This window comes from Typha angustifolia, chromosome 8 (assembly GCF_048772165.1).
Source record: "Typha angustifolia cultivar Huaian chromosome 8, ASM4877216v1, whole genome shotgun sequence".
Lineage (NCBI taxonomy): Eukaryota > Viridiplantae > Streptophyta > Magnoliopsida > Poales > Typhaceae > Typha > Typha angustifolia.
The window spans coordinates 13,914,000-13,930,271 of NC_133246.1; the positions used below are offsets into that span (position 1 = coordinate 13,914,000).

Consider the following 16,272-nt stretch of genomic DNA (forward strand, 5'->3'; position numbering starts at 1 on the left):
GGTCGCTGGATTAAAATAAATGTAACCTTTCTTTTGAGTGTCCGCTGTATACAGGGGAAGAAACTTAAAATTTGGGCAACTGAAGTCTTTCAAAAACATCCCCCCATCTCTTTTGAAGTTTGATGACCATGATTTGATCGGGGAGGAAGATCAGTACATATGATTGGTAATTAAACCATAAAAGTTGTGCGATTAGGTTGAAAATTTATAATTAAAAAACACCCTATATTTTTTTACTTTTAGAAGAAACTATAATTTACTACTCGGTGGTTAGGTTTAAATTATCTCACCCCTTTATAATTTTATTTGTGTCGCTTCAAACACTTTTAGTTGCATTGAAACTATTACTTTTTCTTTCCTCGTATTTGACTAATTTAGTGATAGAATTTAAAAATAATTATTAAAAACAAAGTTATAAATAATTAAATAAGCTTTTTAATACATTAAAAATAATATCGATAGAATTTAAAATGATAAAATTATGATAGATATATTGAACTTATGTATATCTTTTATCTGAAATTCGATTATTATTATTATTTTAGATACGGTAAATATATCTTTAAATTTAATATATAAATTCATCAAACATCATAAAAAAAAATAGTTTAAATATAACCATTAAGGATTAAATCTCGATTTAAAAATATTTAGTATCACTTATATCCTCTGAAAAAAAAAAAAAACATTACAGTAAGGCCGCTGAACTATCATAATCTCTATACAGGGTTGCACAGTCACCTATACCCATTTCATTTATAGAAGAAGAAAGAGATTGATAGAGAGAGGAAGTGAGAGAGATTAAGATAAAAGAAATAATTGGAAACAATCACATAGAATTTGACATTGGGTTAGGATTAATAGAAGAATGTGTGGGAAAGGGAGGGAGAGAAAAAAGTTGAAAGAGATTGAGAACATGAGAGGAAGAAGAGTAACAGAAATCATGGAGATTGCCAATTGTAGAGGAAATGTTGGAAAAAGATGAGAGGAAATGGATCAACAAAAAATAGGTCAGGATGCAAATCAAGAATTTTGATCCCGCTTATGTATCCAAATCAAATCCGAATTAGACGAAGACTAAGGTAAAAAGATACCAGACTCCATTTCACCACCTATCTCCCGAATCTGACCCTGTCACACTAGAAATTATGTCTGCTAGCTCATAGGAAAGGGATTGCTTATATATGATTGTGATGGCTGATGGTTGAAGAGATACGGATGATCTGCCTCAAACAGCCATCAATGTGCTATTGTCTCCAAGAAGAATAATATTTTAAGTACCTTCTCTATGTGCTATTGTCTCCAAGAAGAATAATATTTTAAGTATCTTCTCTCTCTCAAGAGATGTGAGAGAGAGAGAGAGAGAGTATAATGGATTTCACTTCTTCCTAATTCTGATCTTGAACTCTAATCAAAACTCAGACCAAAGGAAAATCTCCATATAGATCTCACATGGTCTTTTTTGTAGGAACAAAAGATGCAAAGTTTTGAAGTCATAGGACTATATGTCTATATCAGTGTATAAAACCTAGAAGCCACTGACATTAACATGAAAAGTAAAACATAATGGATAATTGCCTAAATAAACATATTGAAGTTGTCGTCTGATCCTCTAGCTCCTGGTATTTATATCGAATCAGAACATGAGAACGAAAAATGACTGTTAAATGTCCTAAGAAATTTCAAGCGATTCTTTTAGGCATCAAACCTACAACTTGGCAGCAGGAGAGAAATTTTGAGGTTTAAATTCTACAGCCACCAAGATCAAACTTATCTTCTTACAAAAGAATCCTCTTGTTTCCTCCCAAACCTTCAATCAGCTAGATTACCTAAAAATTCTTTATTGACAAACTTTCACATGTTCTTTTACAGTTTTAGCTTCTCCTCTAGCATAATATTTGCATTTCCACGTTCCGTAGGCATTATTTCTAGATACAAAGTTGTTCGCTGCAGCTGCTTATGGCTATTATAGCGCTGTCAAGGCATCTCTTCACCTTTACCAGTCAAAGATAGCTTCTCAGTTGCAATAGTAAATTAAGCTGGATTTCCTCCATAGTAGGAAAATGGTTTAGGTTTATCAGGTCTGTAATTGAATCCACATTTTCTGTCAGGCAGGCTTGCAAGTTAAAGCCCATAAGATTCATATGTTAACTAGGGGGGGAGGGGCAGGGGGGTGCATCAAGATCTTCATTCCAATAACCTCACATTTCAACTATGCTTAAGAAGCAGCATCATGAGCTATCTAGTGTTACTAACTCATCTCTCTAGAAATATCAGTGTCATCTCTCTAGTTTTCAGAATCAGCTTACTAGATGCCTATGAAATAGATAGAGTTCAATTCACCAGCCACCTCTATGTCAGATACATATTAATTGATACACGCAGATAAATAAATATATATGCTAGATGCTTCTCTCAAGGATATGAAGCTTATATTGGAGACAAAATGAGCAAAGATCAGAGAACTTCTAGCAGAAACAATAGAAAATGGCAGACAAGCATATTTAATTAACTCTGAGCAGCTTAGGAAAATCGAAGCATGGAATGGAACAATAAGTTGAATGCAGTAACTACTTGTGGAATTATTGATATTAAATAACAGAGATCAAAGAACTTCTAGCAGAAAAAAATTAAGAGGGAAAATCTAATGATCAACTATTATAAACACATTATTAACTACCTTGCATTTCTTTACATGTATGATACAACACAGCATGAGAAACTTACTTCATTTCATGATGCAAAGATGCTAAGTTTCTTTTCCATAATCATTCATCGTCATCCTCTTCAACAAATTCTTCCTCGTCCTCCGATTCCTCTTCCTCAGCTTCCTCTTCTTCGTCATTGTTAACAAGAAAACCTCCCAAGGTTTCATCTTCTTCATCCTCCTCATCCTCGTCATTGCTATGATCCTTGACAGCTTTATGCTGCGTGCCTACCTTCCTTTGAACACCTTCATCCTCATTACGTGGTCTTTTGTGGTCCTTTGATCTCGTAGTGTATCTAGGTCTCTTAGCACTTCCGGATTTTGCAACAAAATCCTTCTCCCCCTCCTCGCTCTCCCCAGTCCAATCCTCGTCTTCCCCTTCCTCCCCTTTCTTATTCCTTCTCCTCCTGCCCTTTCCCTTGGAACTACCTACTCTATCATTGACCTCACCTTCTTCGTCATCAGAATTACGTCCTACTACCTCAAGAAACCAATTCCAATCCTTCAAAGGAAGGATCTTTTGCCTAGGATACTTGTCGAATTCATGACCTCTCACAAGGAACCCAAACTCTGCATTCATATATAAAAGATTACTAAGTAAGAAACTTTCTAAATTTATACAGAAAGATGAAATTTTTACCTTTAACGGGATCAATTTGGGAAATATCCAACGACTCTATATCCAGCTCTAACTCTTCCTGGTCGCCTTCACCTCCAGCAATCTCCATCCTCGCGGTCTCCTCCTTCTCCCTTCTCCTCTCCAGGGTCCTCTTCTCCCTTCTTTCCACCGCATCCAACACCGCCTTCTCGACCTCCCCCTTCTCCTCCCCAACTCTCCCCACAGCGAAAAAGGAAGGATATTTGAGCGACAGCGAGAAGCGATCTCCAACACTCAGCTCCCCCTTCTCGGAACTCCGATAAACCCTTCTTCCCCCGCCTTCCCCGCGGCAAATCACGATAGGATTCCTCCCGACTACTTCGAAATGGAGCTTGGATTCCTCGCCGAGGAGCCGAAGGGAGAGGTGGCGGCGGGAGACGGTGCGGTCGGAGGAGGAGCGGCCAAACTCCAACCCTACACCTCTTCCAATCTCCTTGGTCGAACCGCTCTCAATTAGGATCCTATCGCCGAATTCGGATTCGAGCTCCATGGATTCGCGAAGGAGGCTGGAGGCAGTAGGAAACCCTCTTCGGGATCGGATACGAGACGAGGAAGCGGTTACTCAAAACTTTTAAATACGAATAATGGCGTGGGTTTCATATTGGGCCATGAGGTCGTAATTATGGGCCGGACTTTAAAAGTGGGCTTAGGCTTGTTAAGTAGTTTGGATTGGGTTTAGTAGAGCCTAGTACTCAATTAAGCTACTGCTGCTGGGTGATTGGTTCCGGCAATATTTCATTCATTAGAACTTTAAAAAATTTAGTTAACATATTTTATTAAGTTGTTGTTATGCTAATCTGTATGGTTATGTAACCATGTGTGAGTTAATCGTCGCGACGTGGAGGATGCAATAAATATTATGACAACCTAACTCGTCGGCCCAACAACCTTAAGTTAATTCGTCTCATTATTTAATTTATATAGAATATTTTTAGGCCTCTATTTTTTTTTTATTCCAAACTTCCAATTTTTTTTTCTATCAACGGATATATAAAAATAGATATTTCATATATGCATGCATGTCTTAGTTTAAGATTTTAGTTTCCCAGGTCAACGGATTAATGCAGTTTTCTGAAAGTGGATCGGGTCATTAAGTTGTTACACCCGATCCGCTAATAGGGTACCTCGTAGTTGATCGAGATTAAAAGAAAATATAAGAGTTTGTATGTTTATAATTAATTGGGAACAAGTGGAGTACTAAAGAACGATGGATGGAAAAATATCCTACTATCTTCGGCTCCTATCCATTTGTAGTCAATGATAAGCATTAACTTCGAGTAGATGAGATGAGGAAAAAAGTTGAATAATAGCAACAGTACGTCACATATTTCTCGTTTTAAATTTATCTCTATTCACATCACGATATTTAGTCCTCTTCAAACAGAGGTTGAAGCTCCCAGACTAGTTTTGATGAAAGCCAAGAGCTTAGTCTATATATTACCGAAGCCAATTCTCTAACCCTTATCAATATTTAGATCGTTGGCCTCGTTTTCCATGCAGAAGCACATACCATTGATACTTGAAGCTTTTGCACTCCTCTTTTGAGATAATACATTACGTTAAGGTTGACATGATGGTGCTAATCCTATTATAGATAGTATAATATATATTTTTTTCCTTCTCTTTTTAATAATAATCGATGCATTTTAGTCTCCGCACTTTTATAGATAGTTAAAAATTTAGAGAAAATAACTATTTATTCATGTGGATATATAGTGATTCTCAAGGGGCTAGTGAAAGCTATCAATAATGGGGACCTCCATATAGCTAGTCAATACGGAGCATTCTTAAGGAATGCATCAGGTGGAGGACTTCACAACCTAACAGGAGGGTTGGCTTTGTAAAGCTAGCTCGCATTTTGATTTGGACTGTAAATAGATTAAATGCTTAAGAAGTTTAGAATCGAATCAACCACTTATTTAAATCATTTTATAGTAGTATTTGTTAATGACGTTCATATATAGTCACACACTTGCGCTTAGGAGAAAGAAGACAAAGAAAAATTCGTAAGCCAAACTGCTTGCGCAGCTTAACATGATCACTCGCCGGCATCTATTGGATGATAATTAGAAAACATTATCGTATAAATATATAAATATATATATCTTTTGCCAGTCTTTTTTAAGTAATGAATGGACGAATGGACCCAAGGGAGCATTTAAAGAGTGTTATGACAAGGGAGGCAACCCCACTCTGGATCCAAAGTTGCAAACTGTTATTGGGTGTCATAAAGATGTCTGCAAGTTGATGGAGGCCATACTTGACACACTTATTGTATATCATTGGCCCTTGCGAAAAGACTTCTGCTTGCCTTTGTCCTCACGCACTATGGGAGGAGACCAAGGAATGTACACCGTTCTCTTCTCTCCCTTCATTTATTCAGCCAGGTCGGTGATGGTGGCCAGTAACCCTCTACGTATATCTATTTATATATTAGTTTATCTAAGCAATGACGTACGTACGTCGCTTCCATCCCCTCTTTGTTTGAGATAGTTCAAAACTTCTACTACTACTTTAATTAATTGGGATAAAGGTTTGTTAATTAGGTGGGCCTTCGAGTGCGGAGCTCTGTTGCCACTTTGGCACGCCACGTCAACGCTCAGCATTAAAGAACTCCTTCCATTGCAAGCAACGTCCTACTCCTACTGCATAATGCATAATGCATTGCCATTGCATGCCCGGGCCCGGGGCAACCCACGTGTGGAGCCCACCAAGTAATAAATCCTAATTTATACTAATAAGCGCCCCCACTATTGTCTATTTGTATGTATTATTACAATATTTGACAATTTAAACCCTGGAAGATGGAAGTTGTTAAATATCCTCGACGAGGTAACGTCGCACCCGTGGTTTTTCCATTTCCTCGACAGAATGGACGGCCCACTAACGATCGCCGACGCGAAACGGACGCCAACGGTGCTCCTCCCGCCACGTCGACCACGAGGAATCGCGCGACGCCTAACGGGGCCCGCTCGACTTCGCGGGATCGTTCGCCACGTGTGCTTCTAGCGGCGTGACGTCACCGGGGCACACAGGATGTCCCATACCAGGAGACTACGGTGCCTCGGGTGGATGATGACGTTGGCGGACCCTCCCCCACCCCGTCCTGCCCACCGTCACGATGACGTCATTCCCCCGCCCCAAAGTCTTTTCGTCTCTATATAGGCCTTCCCCTCGAGTTCGTTCCCCATCTTTGTCCATTTAATTCTTCTCTTGTTTGTGTGGAGTTGGGGGAAGGAGATCTCTACATCATCAATGGAAGGGGGAGGAGGGGTGAGATGCCTGTCGAGAGGGGCGCCGGTGCTGACGATCGACGGAGGGGAGGCGCCGGAGGAGCGGATCGGGCGGCTGATACGGGAGAACCCCGTGGTGATCTTTAGCCGGAAGGGGTGCTGCATGTGCCACGTCATGAGGAGGCTCCTCGCGGCCGTGGGGGCGCACCCGACCGTGATCGAGCTCGAGGAGGAGGAGGCGGAGCTACCGGAGGCCGCCGGCATCCCGGCGCTGTTCGTCGGCGGGGCGCCGGTGGGCGGGATCGAGGGGCTGATGGGGCTCCATCTCAGGGGGGACCTCGTCCCCAGGCTACGGGAGGTGGGAGCCCTTTGCGGATGATGAGGGTATTTATGTAATTCTACGTCGTGCTCGTAATTTCCTTTTTATTTTCTTCTTTTTTTTCCTTTTAAGCTCACTGGATTTGGGAATATGGAAGACGCGCTTTGCTACCATGACACTACCAGTTGAGCTGGGTGTGTAAATATGGGGGATAAAAAGGAAGATGAGTTGCTTCATAAGATTTATTTACTATACTGTGTACTTTGCAGGTACAGTCAAGTATTACCTTCTCAAAATAAGCAGTCTAAGTTTACTCTTTTCCTAAAATTTACTAATGCAAGGCTAGCTAAGCTATTCAAATTGATGTAATTTGACGAGCATATCCGAATCATATTCCTCTCTCCTTTTGAGAAATAATGAGTTAGCAACGCCATGTCACGATGAGGCTAAAACGACAAGTGAGTAGGAGAAAGTAAATGGTGTGCTTACGAGTGGAATAAAGCTTACATTGACTGCTGCTGAATTCTACTAACATAGAATAACGATGATAACTAAAACTTACAATACATTCATGTTCCTCTTATTCAAACTATTATCATACGTAATTTATTCGACCTATAGTTCATTTCATTTATCAATAATAATAATAATAATAATAAAAGCAAAACATTTTCTTCTACAACGGCTTGAATTTGAGAAGATCGAAGAATCGTACAGTTAGCTCCTTCCTACGAAAGGATTAGGAGAACCATGAAAATAATCAATAACGCATGCATGGGCTGCAAATAATCCCTCCTGACACTTAAATAAACATTAAGCCCATGTTGTAGTACTCCGGGGCTCAGGATCAAGATGGGCCCGTAGCCCTTGTAATAATGGAATTTGGGCCCCCAGGAGTCGCCTTTCAAGAAAATGATATGGATTTTATTATGTTGACTAACTTCAGCTCATGAGTAGAATAATCTGAAATCCCAAAGGAGCCAACTGGGCTGAAAGAGACCAAATAAAAACTATTAGGTTTAGTGCGTAAAAAAAGCCCTTAGAGAAGAAGTGAAGGAAATTTCCTGCACCCTGGTTGCTTTCAGACGATGGATCTCCTATTATCCTTGCATGGTTGCTTTCATGTAAGATGCAACGCAACAATCACGTAAACCCCACAGATATTTTTTAAAACTCTCAACACATTTAGAAGTTAGCTGCACTATATACGGAGGACATGACATGTACATCTAAACTTTAGCGATCTGCATACCTGGGACCCATGCAATAGATAGATAGATTTAACGAACACGGGCAGCAATAGCATCGACCCTATATACGATCACTCATGTCCCACACCAAAAGGGGAGGTTGTGGAAGTCACGTCCTAAGGGGTAGGGAGAATAGTCAGGAGGCCACCCACTCCTCTTGCAGTCTCATCAATGTCGTCAGGATGTTCCCTATCCTCGCATGCATGTCATTGGCCTGTGATACAGACGAAATTATATGCAATGTATATAGCATGACCAATATTTTCTTCCACCAACGTATATTGCACGTTAGCATCTTTTTCTTTTTTCTTTTTCTGATTAATACGTTAGCATCTTACCACTTAGCAAGATCCATATATATATATATATAGAGAGAGAGAGAGAGAGAGAGAGAGAGAGAGAGAGATGATAATATTTCTTTGGTATATTGACTTTCTGTCAATATAATATTGACAGAAACTTACTGGCATATGAGCATATCATATCATGGGCCAGGCATTAGTGATGTAACACCTAATTAAATTGAGTCCCATATTTCTATGCCACGTGTGCAGTGAAGGGAAGCTTGTAGTCCATGCCAGCCGTAGAAATTTTCGCAAAAGAACAAAAAAAGAAAAAGAAATAAACGTTCTACTGTCGTGGTCGTTTGATAGCTGATAATTGAAGGGAAACTGGGGAATCTATAACTGTTGGACGTCTAAATGGGTTAAATATCCACAAAAATCTATGGAACTTTGGAAAAATTGTCAAACAGGGGGCCATGAGACTAATTCTGCAGTGTACTTCTGTCAAAAGGATTAAAAGATAGCCAGATATCTTAATAATGGCTTTAAGGTTGCCAGTAGGATTGCATGCATGTGATACTAACATGCTTTCCCTGTAGAAAAGCTAATTAGATTAATTAGGATACGGTTATCGTGATTAATTAGGAGACAGTACGTACCCTCGTTTGAATAAGAGAAACTTAGCAGCTCTAATTAAGCTCTACTTTAGTTTGAGAGCTAAATTAGCATCCATGCCACCTCAAAGGGGGGACATGGGCAATAATTGGCTTCTGGCTAACTTAGCAGCTTAGTAACCAAAGTTTGGTGATCGATCGATGCTTCATTGATGTTATCCCAATCCATATGCTTCCATCTTAGCTATTTCCTATGTTTATATTTGTTTCTTTGACTAAAGTTTAAGTTAGTTAGTTGTCAAGCTACAACCAAACTATTGTCATAAAATTAAGTCTTGGACTTAATTTAAGTGGATGCTTTTAGATGTTACACACGAAACCATCTTAATTAATTTCTTTTTAAAAAAAGGATTGTTTGTTGTAGTATTTATAAAGTGACTACATATTTAAAAATATTGGGGAAAAAGAGAAAGAAAAGTGGATATAATGGCCGGGCGAGGCGGACTACTAGAAATAAATTTCCTATATAAATAACCGACTTTTGAATTCATCTGTGCCGACAAAAGCCGGATTCTTTTGTTTTCTTTTTCCTCTCTCTAATCTGCTGCCACGTGGGCCGATCGAGTGTTCGTCCCAAACGCCAAACGCTTTAAACCGAGCCGGTTACAAGACACGTGTGGGTGGGTCCCACTCAAGCAGCTGAGCTTTAATTAGCCCTACCTGTCTATCAGAATGTAATCCTGCGCTTAGAATTAATGACAGGAAATTAGAGAGAGAGGAGTCCGAGAGAGAGGGAAAGAGAGACTACTAAAACAAAAGTGAAAAAGAAGAAAGAAAAACTAATTTAACTGTTCGAGACCGGAAGTTGCCAAATTTCGAGGTGCCATTCTCTCAACCCCCTTTGCATTACCTCCAATTCTTTGGTTTTTTTTTTTTTTTTTTTTTTTTGTTTTTGGTTTCTTTCTCGTGATTTGATTTCGAGTCTATGCTTCTTTTTTTTTCTTTCATTTCTGGAGATTTTGGTCGATTTTATTTTTTCCCTTTCGATCTTACTGTGGCGTTCGGTTTCGATTCCAGCCGCTGTTCTTGAGATCCGGAAGGAAGCAATGCGTCCAGAGAAGGTCGCGTCTTTTTCGCGAATTAAGCTGGGAGATGCGATTTTGTTGCAGAATGGTCGATCGAATTCTATAATTCAATGAGTTGACCCAAAAAAGCAATGCGTTTGCGGTGGTTGTGGAATTTTGTCAAACAGGTGGGCGTTATAGGTTTGCTAAGTTTGAGCTGAGGAACCCTAGTCGAAGCTAGAGATGGGACCTCGCGGAAAGAGGCGAAGGGATAGGCTCCGATGGAGCAAGCTCTATACCTTCTCGTGTTTCAGCCCGAGCGTTCTATTAGACCCCGAGGCTTCCCACTCTCTCGGAGGCCCCGGCTTCTCCCGCATCGTTTACTGCAATCAACCCCGGCTCCACCGCAAGAAGCCATTGAAATACCCCACCAATTATATCTCCACAACCAAGTACAACATCATCAGTTTTCTACCAAAAGCCATATTTGAGCAATTCCGGCGCGTCGCCAATCTCTATTTTTTACTAGCCGCGATCTTATCGCTCACCCCTGTCGCACCTTTCAACCCTCTAAGCATGATCGCACCCCTGGCATTCGTTGTTGGGCTTAGTATGGTGAAGGAGGCATTGGAGGATTGGCGGAGATTTATGCAGGACATGAAGGTTAATAGCCGGAAGGTTGGAATTCATAAGGGGGAGGGGGTGTTTGGCTACAAGCATTGGCAAAAGATTCGTGTTGGTGATGTTGTGAAAGTGGAGAAGGACCAATTCTTCCCTGCAGACTTGCTTTTGTTGTCGTCAAGCTATGAGGATGGGATTTGCTATGTTGAGACGATGAATTTGGATGGTGAGACAAATTTGAAGGTCAAGAGGTCTTTGGAAGTAACCCTGCCATTGGATGAAGATGAGGCTTTCAAGGATTTTAGGGCCACCATACGTTGTGAAGACCCGAATCCTACTCTTTATACTTTTGTTGGTAATTTTGAATATGAACAGCAGGTGTATGCACTTGACCCGAATCAGATTCTCCTCAGAGATTCAAAGCTCAGGAACACTTCCTATGTCTATGGTATTGTTATCTTTACTGGCCATGACAGCAAAGTTATGCAGAATGCGACGGAATCACCATCTAAAAGAAGCAGAATTGAGAAGAAGATGGACAAAATTATATATATTCTGTTCACTGTTCTCTTATTGATATCATTTATCAGCTCTATAGGTTTTGCTGTGAAGACAAAGTTTGAGATGCCAGACTGGTGGTACTTGCAGCCAAAAAATACCACATACTTGTATGACCCATCAAGGTCTGGGATTTCTGGCATCTTCCATCTTGTCACAGCGCTTATTCTTTATGGGTATCTAATACCAATCTCACTCTATGTTTCGATTGAACTTGTCAAGGTCTTGCAAGCCATGTTCATCAACCATGATCTTCATATGTATGATGAGGACACAGGAAATCCTGCTCAGGCCCGGACCTCAAACTTAAATGAGGAGCTTGGCCAAGTTCATACAATCTTGTCCGATAAAACGGGCACTTTGACATGCAATCAGATGGATTTTTTAAAGTGTTCTATTGCTGGAGTTTCATATGGTGTGGGTTCTAGTGAAGTTGAAATTGCTGCAGCGAAGCAGATGGCTGCAGAAGCTACTGGTAAGAATAGCGATACTCATGATCTATGGGAGAGTAATGGAGGTGATGTAAGGTCTTCAGAGATTGAATTGGGAGATGGGATTACCTGCACTGTTGAGAAGGCACAAATGCCTACTATAAAAGGTTTCAATTTTGAGGATGACCGCCTAATGCAAGGGAACTGGAGGAAAGAGCCAAGTGCTGCTACCATCCAATTATTCTTCAGGATACTCGCTGTTTGCCACACGGCAATTCCTGAGCTGAATGAGGAAACTGGTGGTTTTAACTATGAAGCTGAATCACCTGATGAAGGATCTTTTCTGGTTGCAGCCAGGGAATTTGGATTTGAGTTCTGTAAGAGGACACAATCAAGTGTCTTCATCCGTGAGAGATATTCTTCTTCTGAGAAACCACTTGAAAGGTTATATAGCTTGATCATGATATTATTTGTCAATTGGTTGTAAATCTTGCAGTTCTGGATTAAAACTTTGTGGTGCCTTGTTTGTAGGGAGTTCAAGATTCTCAATCTATTGGAATTTAACAGCCAAAGAAAGAGAATGTCAGTAATTGTGCGGGATGAATCTGGGCACATTCTTCTTCTGTGCAAAGGAGCGGATAGGTATCTTTCAATGTCTTGTTTGCATTACCTTTTGAAGCTGATGCATCCCTTCTTTTTTCGGCTAAACACCAAGTCACGCTGAATTTATATTTGATCAACTTTTTTCATTTCCAATTGTTTTTATGACTGAATAAACTTACTTAATTTTTTTTCTACTGAACAGCATCATATTTGATAGACTATCAAAAAACGGAAGGAGGCATGAGGCTGAGACGACTAAGCATCTGAATGAATATGGGGAAGCAGGTTTGCGGACATTGACACTAGCATACAGAGTACTTGAAGAATCCGAGTATTCTACTTGGAATACTGAGTTTCTTAAAGTGAAGACCACAATAGGACCTGACAGAGAATCCCAACTTGAGCGAGTCTCTGATTTAATTGAAAGGGACATGATTCTTGTTGGTGCAACTGCTGTAGAGGACAAATTACAGAAAGGAGTAAGATAGTGTCATTAAATCTACTATTATCTGGTGGTTTTCCTTGATCCTTTAACCATTTCCTCTTTTCTTCTCAGGTTCAGCAGTGCATAGATAAATTAGCACAAGCTGGTCTTAAGATTTGGGTTCTGACTGGAGATAAGATGGAAACAGCGATCAATATAGGGTATACCTTCAAACCATTACATGATTCACATACCATTGTCACCAGATAGTACATCAAATATCAGCTGATAATTCGTTTGTCTTGTCAGATATGCTTGCAGCCTACTTAGGCAAGGTATGAAACAGATCTGTTTGTCCACACTGAAGAGTGACTTGATGGCAGAAGAAGCAAAAAGGGTAACTCTTTACATATCCCTCGGAATCTGTAGCAGGTTTTGATCTATGTGACTAAAGTCTTTTATAATAGGCTTTGCTTTTATTTTTGCTGAATGATCAGGCTGCAAAGGAGAATCTTTTGTTGCAAATCACGAATAACTCACAAATGATCAAGTTGGAAAAGGATCCTCATGCAGCATTTGCTCTCATTATTGATGGAAAAACTTTGGCAAATGCACTGGAGGAGGATATGAAGAATCAGTTTTTGAGTCTGGCAGTTGATTGTGCTTCGGTCATATGCTGCCGGGTCTCTCCTAAGCAGAAAGCACTGGTAGTTACCATCAGGGCAAACCTCTGAACTCCAAAAAGGGTAGTTTAGTTAACTTTCTATATCTTTCTGTGCCTCTAGGTGACTCGTCTGGTCAAGGAAGGTACTGGCAAAACGACTTTAGCAATCGGTGATGGTGCAAATGATGTGGGGATGATTCAAGAAGCTGATATTGGTGTTGGTATCAGTGGGGTGGAGGGCATGCAGGTTAGTTGTACTAGTGCTTATATAAGTTTGATGCTGGATGTTGGTTTTCCTTTGACATTGACAGCCTAGACTTTGTTAGTCTTTTGAAAAATATCATATACATGAGATTGACATTCATACTAGTACCACAAGTAGAACGCTTATAGTTGTCCTGCTTTCTGCAGGCTGTGATGGCTAGTGATTTTTCCATCTCCCAATTTCGGTTTCTTGAACGTCTCCTTGTTGTCCATGGGCACTGGTGCTACAAGAGGATTGCCCAAATGGTAACGCCTAAGGAACACCTCCAGTTTTATGTATTATGCACTTGATGTCATGTATGTAATAATTCATGTGCCCATAGGCATCATTTGCTGTTGCTGATTCTACTTTTGTTAATGGAATCCAGATCTGTTACTTTTTCTACAAGAATATAGCATTTGGCCTCACCATTTTCTACTTTGAGGCATTCACTGGGTTCTCTGGGCAGTCAGTTTATGATGATTGGTATATGCTACTATTCAATGTTGTTCTTACCTCTTTGCCCGTCATATCTCTCGGAGTGTTTGAGCAAGATGTTTCTTCTGAAGTCTGCTTACAGGTATTCTACTTCAGATTAGATCTTCATAGTCTATCTCATGATAAATGCTAAGCATCTCCGCAAAGAAAATCTCAGTGCATCTTGAACAGTTGACTTATCCAAACCATCCCCTCTCTACATATCTGGAGAAATGCTTTCACAAGATCAATAACTTCCGATTGATTTAAATCAAAGCTACTTAAATTGGCCTATATATATTTCCTTCATCAAAGCTGACCAGGAAACTTTTTCTTTGCAGTTCCCTGCGTTGTATCAGCAAGGACCAAAGAACCTTTTCTTTGATTGGTACAGGATATTGGGATGGATGGGAAATGGTCTCTACTCATCCCTCATTATATTTTTTCTCAACGTCATCATTTTCTGCAATCAGTCATTCCGTGGAGGGGGCCAAACTGCCGACATGGCTGCCGTTGGAACCACCATGTTCACCTGCATTATCTGGGCTGTTAACATGCAAATTGCCCTTACCATGAGCCATTTCACATGGATCCAACATGTCTTTGTGTGGGGAAGCATCATTACCTGGTACCTTTTCCTGGTTGCCTATGGAATGTCTTCACCATCGATATCTGGGAATAACTACCAGATTCTTCTGGAAGCTCTTGGACCGGCCCCTTTATACTGGGCTGTGACACTTCTAGTCACTGCTGCTTGCAATATACCATACCTGGCCCACATCTCTTTCCAGAGAGCATGCAATCCACTTGATCACCATGTGATTCAGGAGATCAAATATTACAAGAAGGATGTAGAGGACTGTATTATGTGGAAGAGAGAGCGATCTAAGGCTAGGCAGGAGACAAAGATTGGTTTTACTGCAAGGGTGGATTCTAAGATCAGGCAACTGAGGGGTAAATTGCAAAGGAAAGTCTTGTCATTAAGCATCCAAACAGTAACATAAGATGTGTGCTGAATATTGACTGGAGTTGGAGCATGCCAGTTAGTTTGAAGTAAGGCTTCCCAACATGCGCCTTTGCAGCTGTATTCTTGTGACAGAAGCAGCTTCTTCAGGAGATACCAGTAAGGTGCATATATTTTCCCCTTATGCGAGTTGACATCTTGACTACACTTATTTTGCCCCTCCAATTTTTGTTTTGGTATAGTAAAGCTAGGTTCAGTTATCCCTTTTTAAGTTCCACTCCCATTCATTTTTTTATTTCACGAGGAGAGTCCATGGCCTTCTCTATTATAGAATTACAAAGCCAGTGTTGTAAAATTTCTGTAAACTCGTTGCGTTGAAGATCTACAAAAGCAGTTGATACATCTTCATCTTTACCCTTTATGTTATATACTACAGTAACATGTTGTTCTATTTGGAAAGCATTAACACTATTTTTTTTTTCTCTTCACTAGAACGGACCATTGTAAAGAAGTTGCCTTTTGGTTGTTTTCTTTAGTTTGGTCACTGAAATAAATTGATTGTGAAGCTTTTGGCTTGAATTTTGGTACCTAGTGTCTAAAAAGTGAGTGGATATGCAGGAATATGAAAAGAAGATACAGTTTCTACGGGTCATATCCATACTGAGCATTATCTATCCTGAAGTGATCTTAAGCAATTATGGCTGCTATAAATTTTGATATGATGCCAGTAAGAAAAAAAGAATTGTATGGCAATAGATGGAAACTGAAGCTTTGAATGTACTATAGGAGAGGTAGCATGGGTTTGAATCTTTTATTTGGTGTATTGGTTCAATCCTCAATCCTCACAAGCATCATGCATAATAAATTCAGACCAGAGATTAGCTTTAGTTTCATGTTAAATATGAGTCTCCAGCTGGCTTGATTAGGATAAACCTAATTCAGGTGGGGCCGGGTTTTGATCTGGTTGGTGTACTTAACTAGAGAAAAATAGAATGGCACACTAGAGAAAGGCAAGCAAATTCACTTTGTTTGATTAGTGTAAACAAGTGAGGTAATATCATCAAAGGTGTCTGTCTCTATGATGCTCATCTCAGGTACAATATCTCCAGTAGATATATAATGCCCTCATTTGCATCTTTTTTCCCCAAATAACTTCA

At 40.0% G+C, this 16,272-nt stretch overlaps 3 protein-coding genes across 3 annotated transcripts; 2 read left to right on the forward strand and 1 right to left on the reverse strand.

Annotated features, from left to right (window-relative positions):
- Positions 1 to 2,317: 2,317 nt before the first annotated feature.
- Positions 2,318 to 3,891, reverse strand: LOC140765203 (uncharacterized). The gene is made up of 2 exons (XM_073104162.1): positions 3,348 to 3,891; positions 2,318 to 3,277 (listed from the first exon to the last, which is right to left on the reverse strand). Exons 1-2 carry the CDS (start codon positions 3,853 to 3,855, stop codon positions 2,769 to 2,771), a joined length of 1,017 nt encoding a protein of 338 aa, XP_072960263.1. The 5' UTR covers positions 3,856 to 3,891; the 3' UTR covers positions 2,318 to 2,768.
- A 2,729-nt stretch (positions 3,892 to 6,620) lies between these two features.
- Positions 6,621 to 6,977, forward strand: LOC140765054 (glutaredoxin-C7-like). Its single transcript, XM_073103971.1, has one exon. The coding sequence runs from the start codon at positions 6,621 to 6,623 to the stop codon at positions 6,975 to 6,977; it is 357 nt and encodes a 118-aa protein (XP_072960072.1).
- A 2,839-nt stretch (positions 6,978 to 9,816) lies between these two features.
- On the forward strand, positions 9,817 to 15,694 carry LOC140764506 (probable phospholipid-transporting ATPase 4). Its single transcript, XM_073103103.1, has 11 exons — positions 9,817 to 9,945; positions 10,143 to 12,183; positions 12,271 to 12,381; positions 12,545 to 12,821; positions 12,899 to 12,987; positions 13,076 to 13,163; positions 13,264 to 13,473; positions 13,552 to 13,677; positions 13,842 to 13,940; positions 14,063 to 14,254; positions 14,493 to 15,694. The coding sequence occupies exons 2-11, from the start codon at positions 10,373 to 10,375 to the stop codon at positions 15,153 to 15,155; spliced, it is 3,666 nt and encodes a 1,221-aa protein (XP_072959204.1). The 5' UTR covers positions 9,817 to 9,945; positions 10,143 to 10,372; the 3' UTR covers positions 15,156 to 15,694.
- Positions 15,695 to 16,272: the final 578 nt, after the last annotated feature.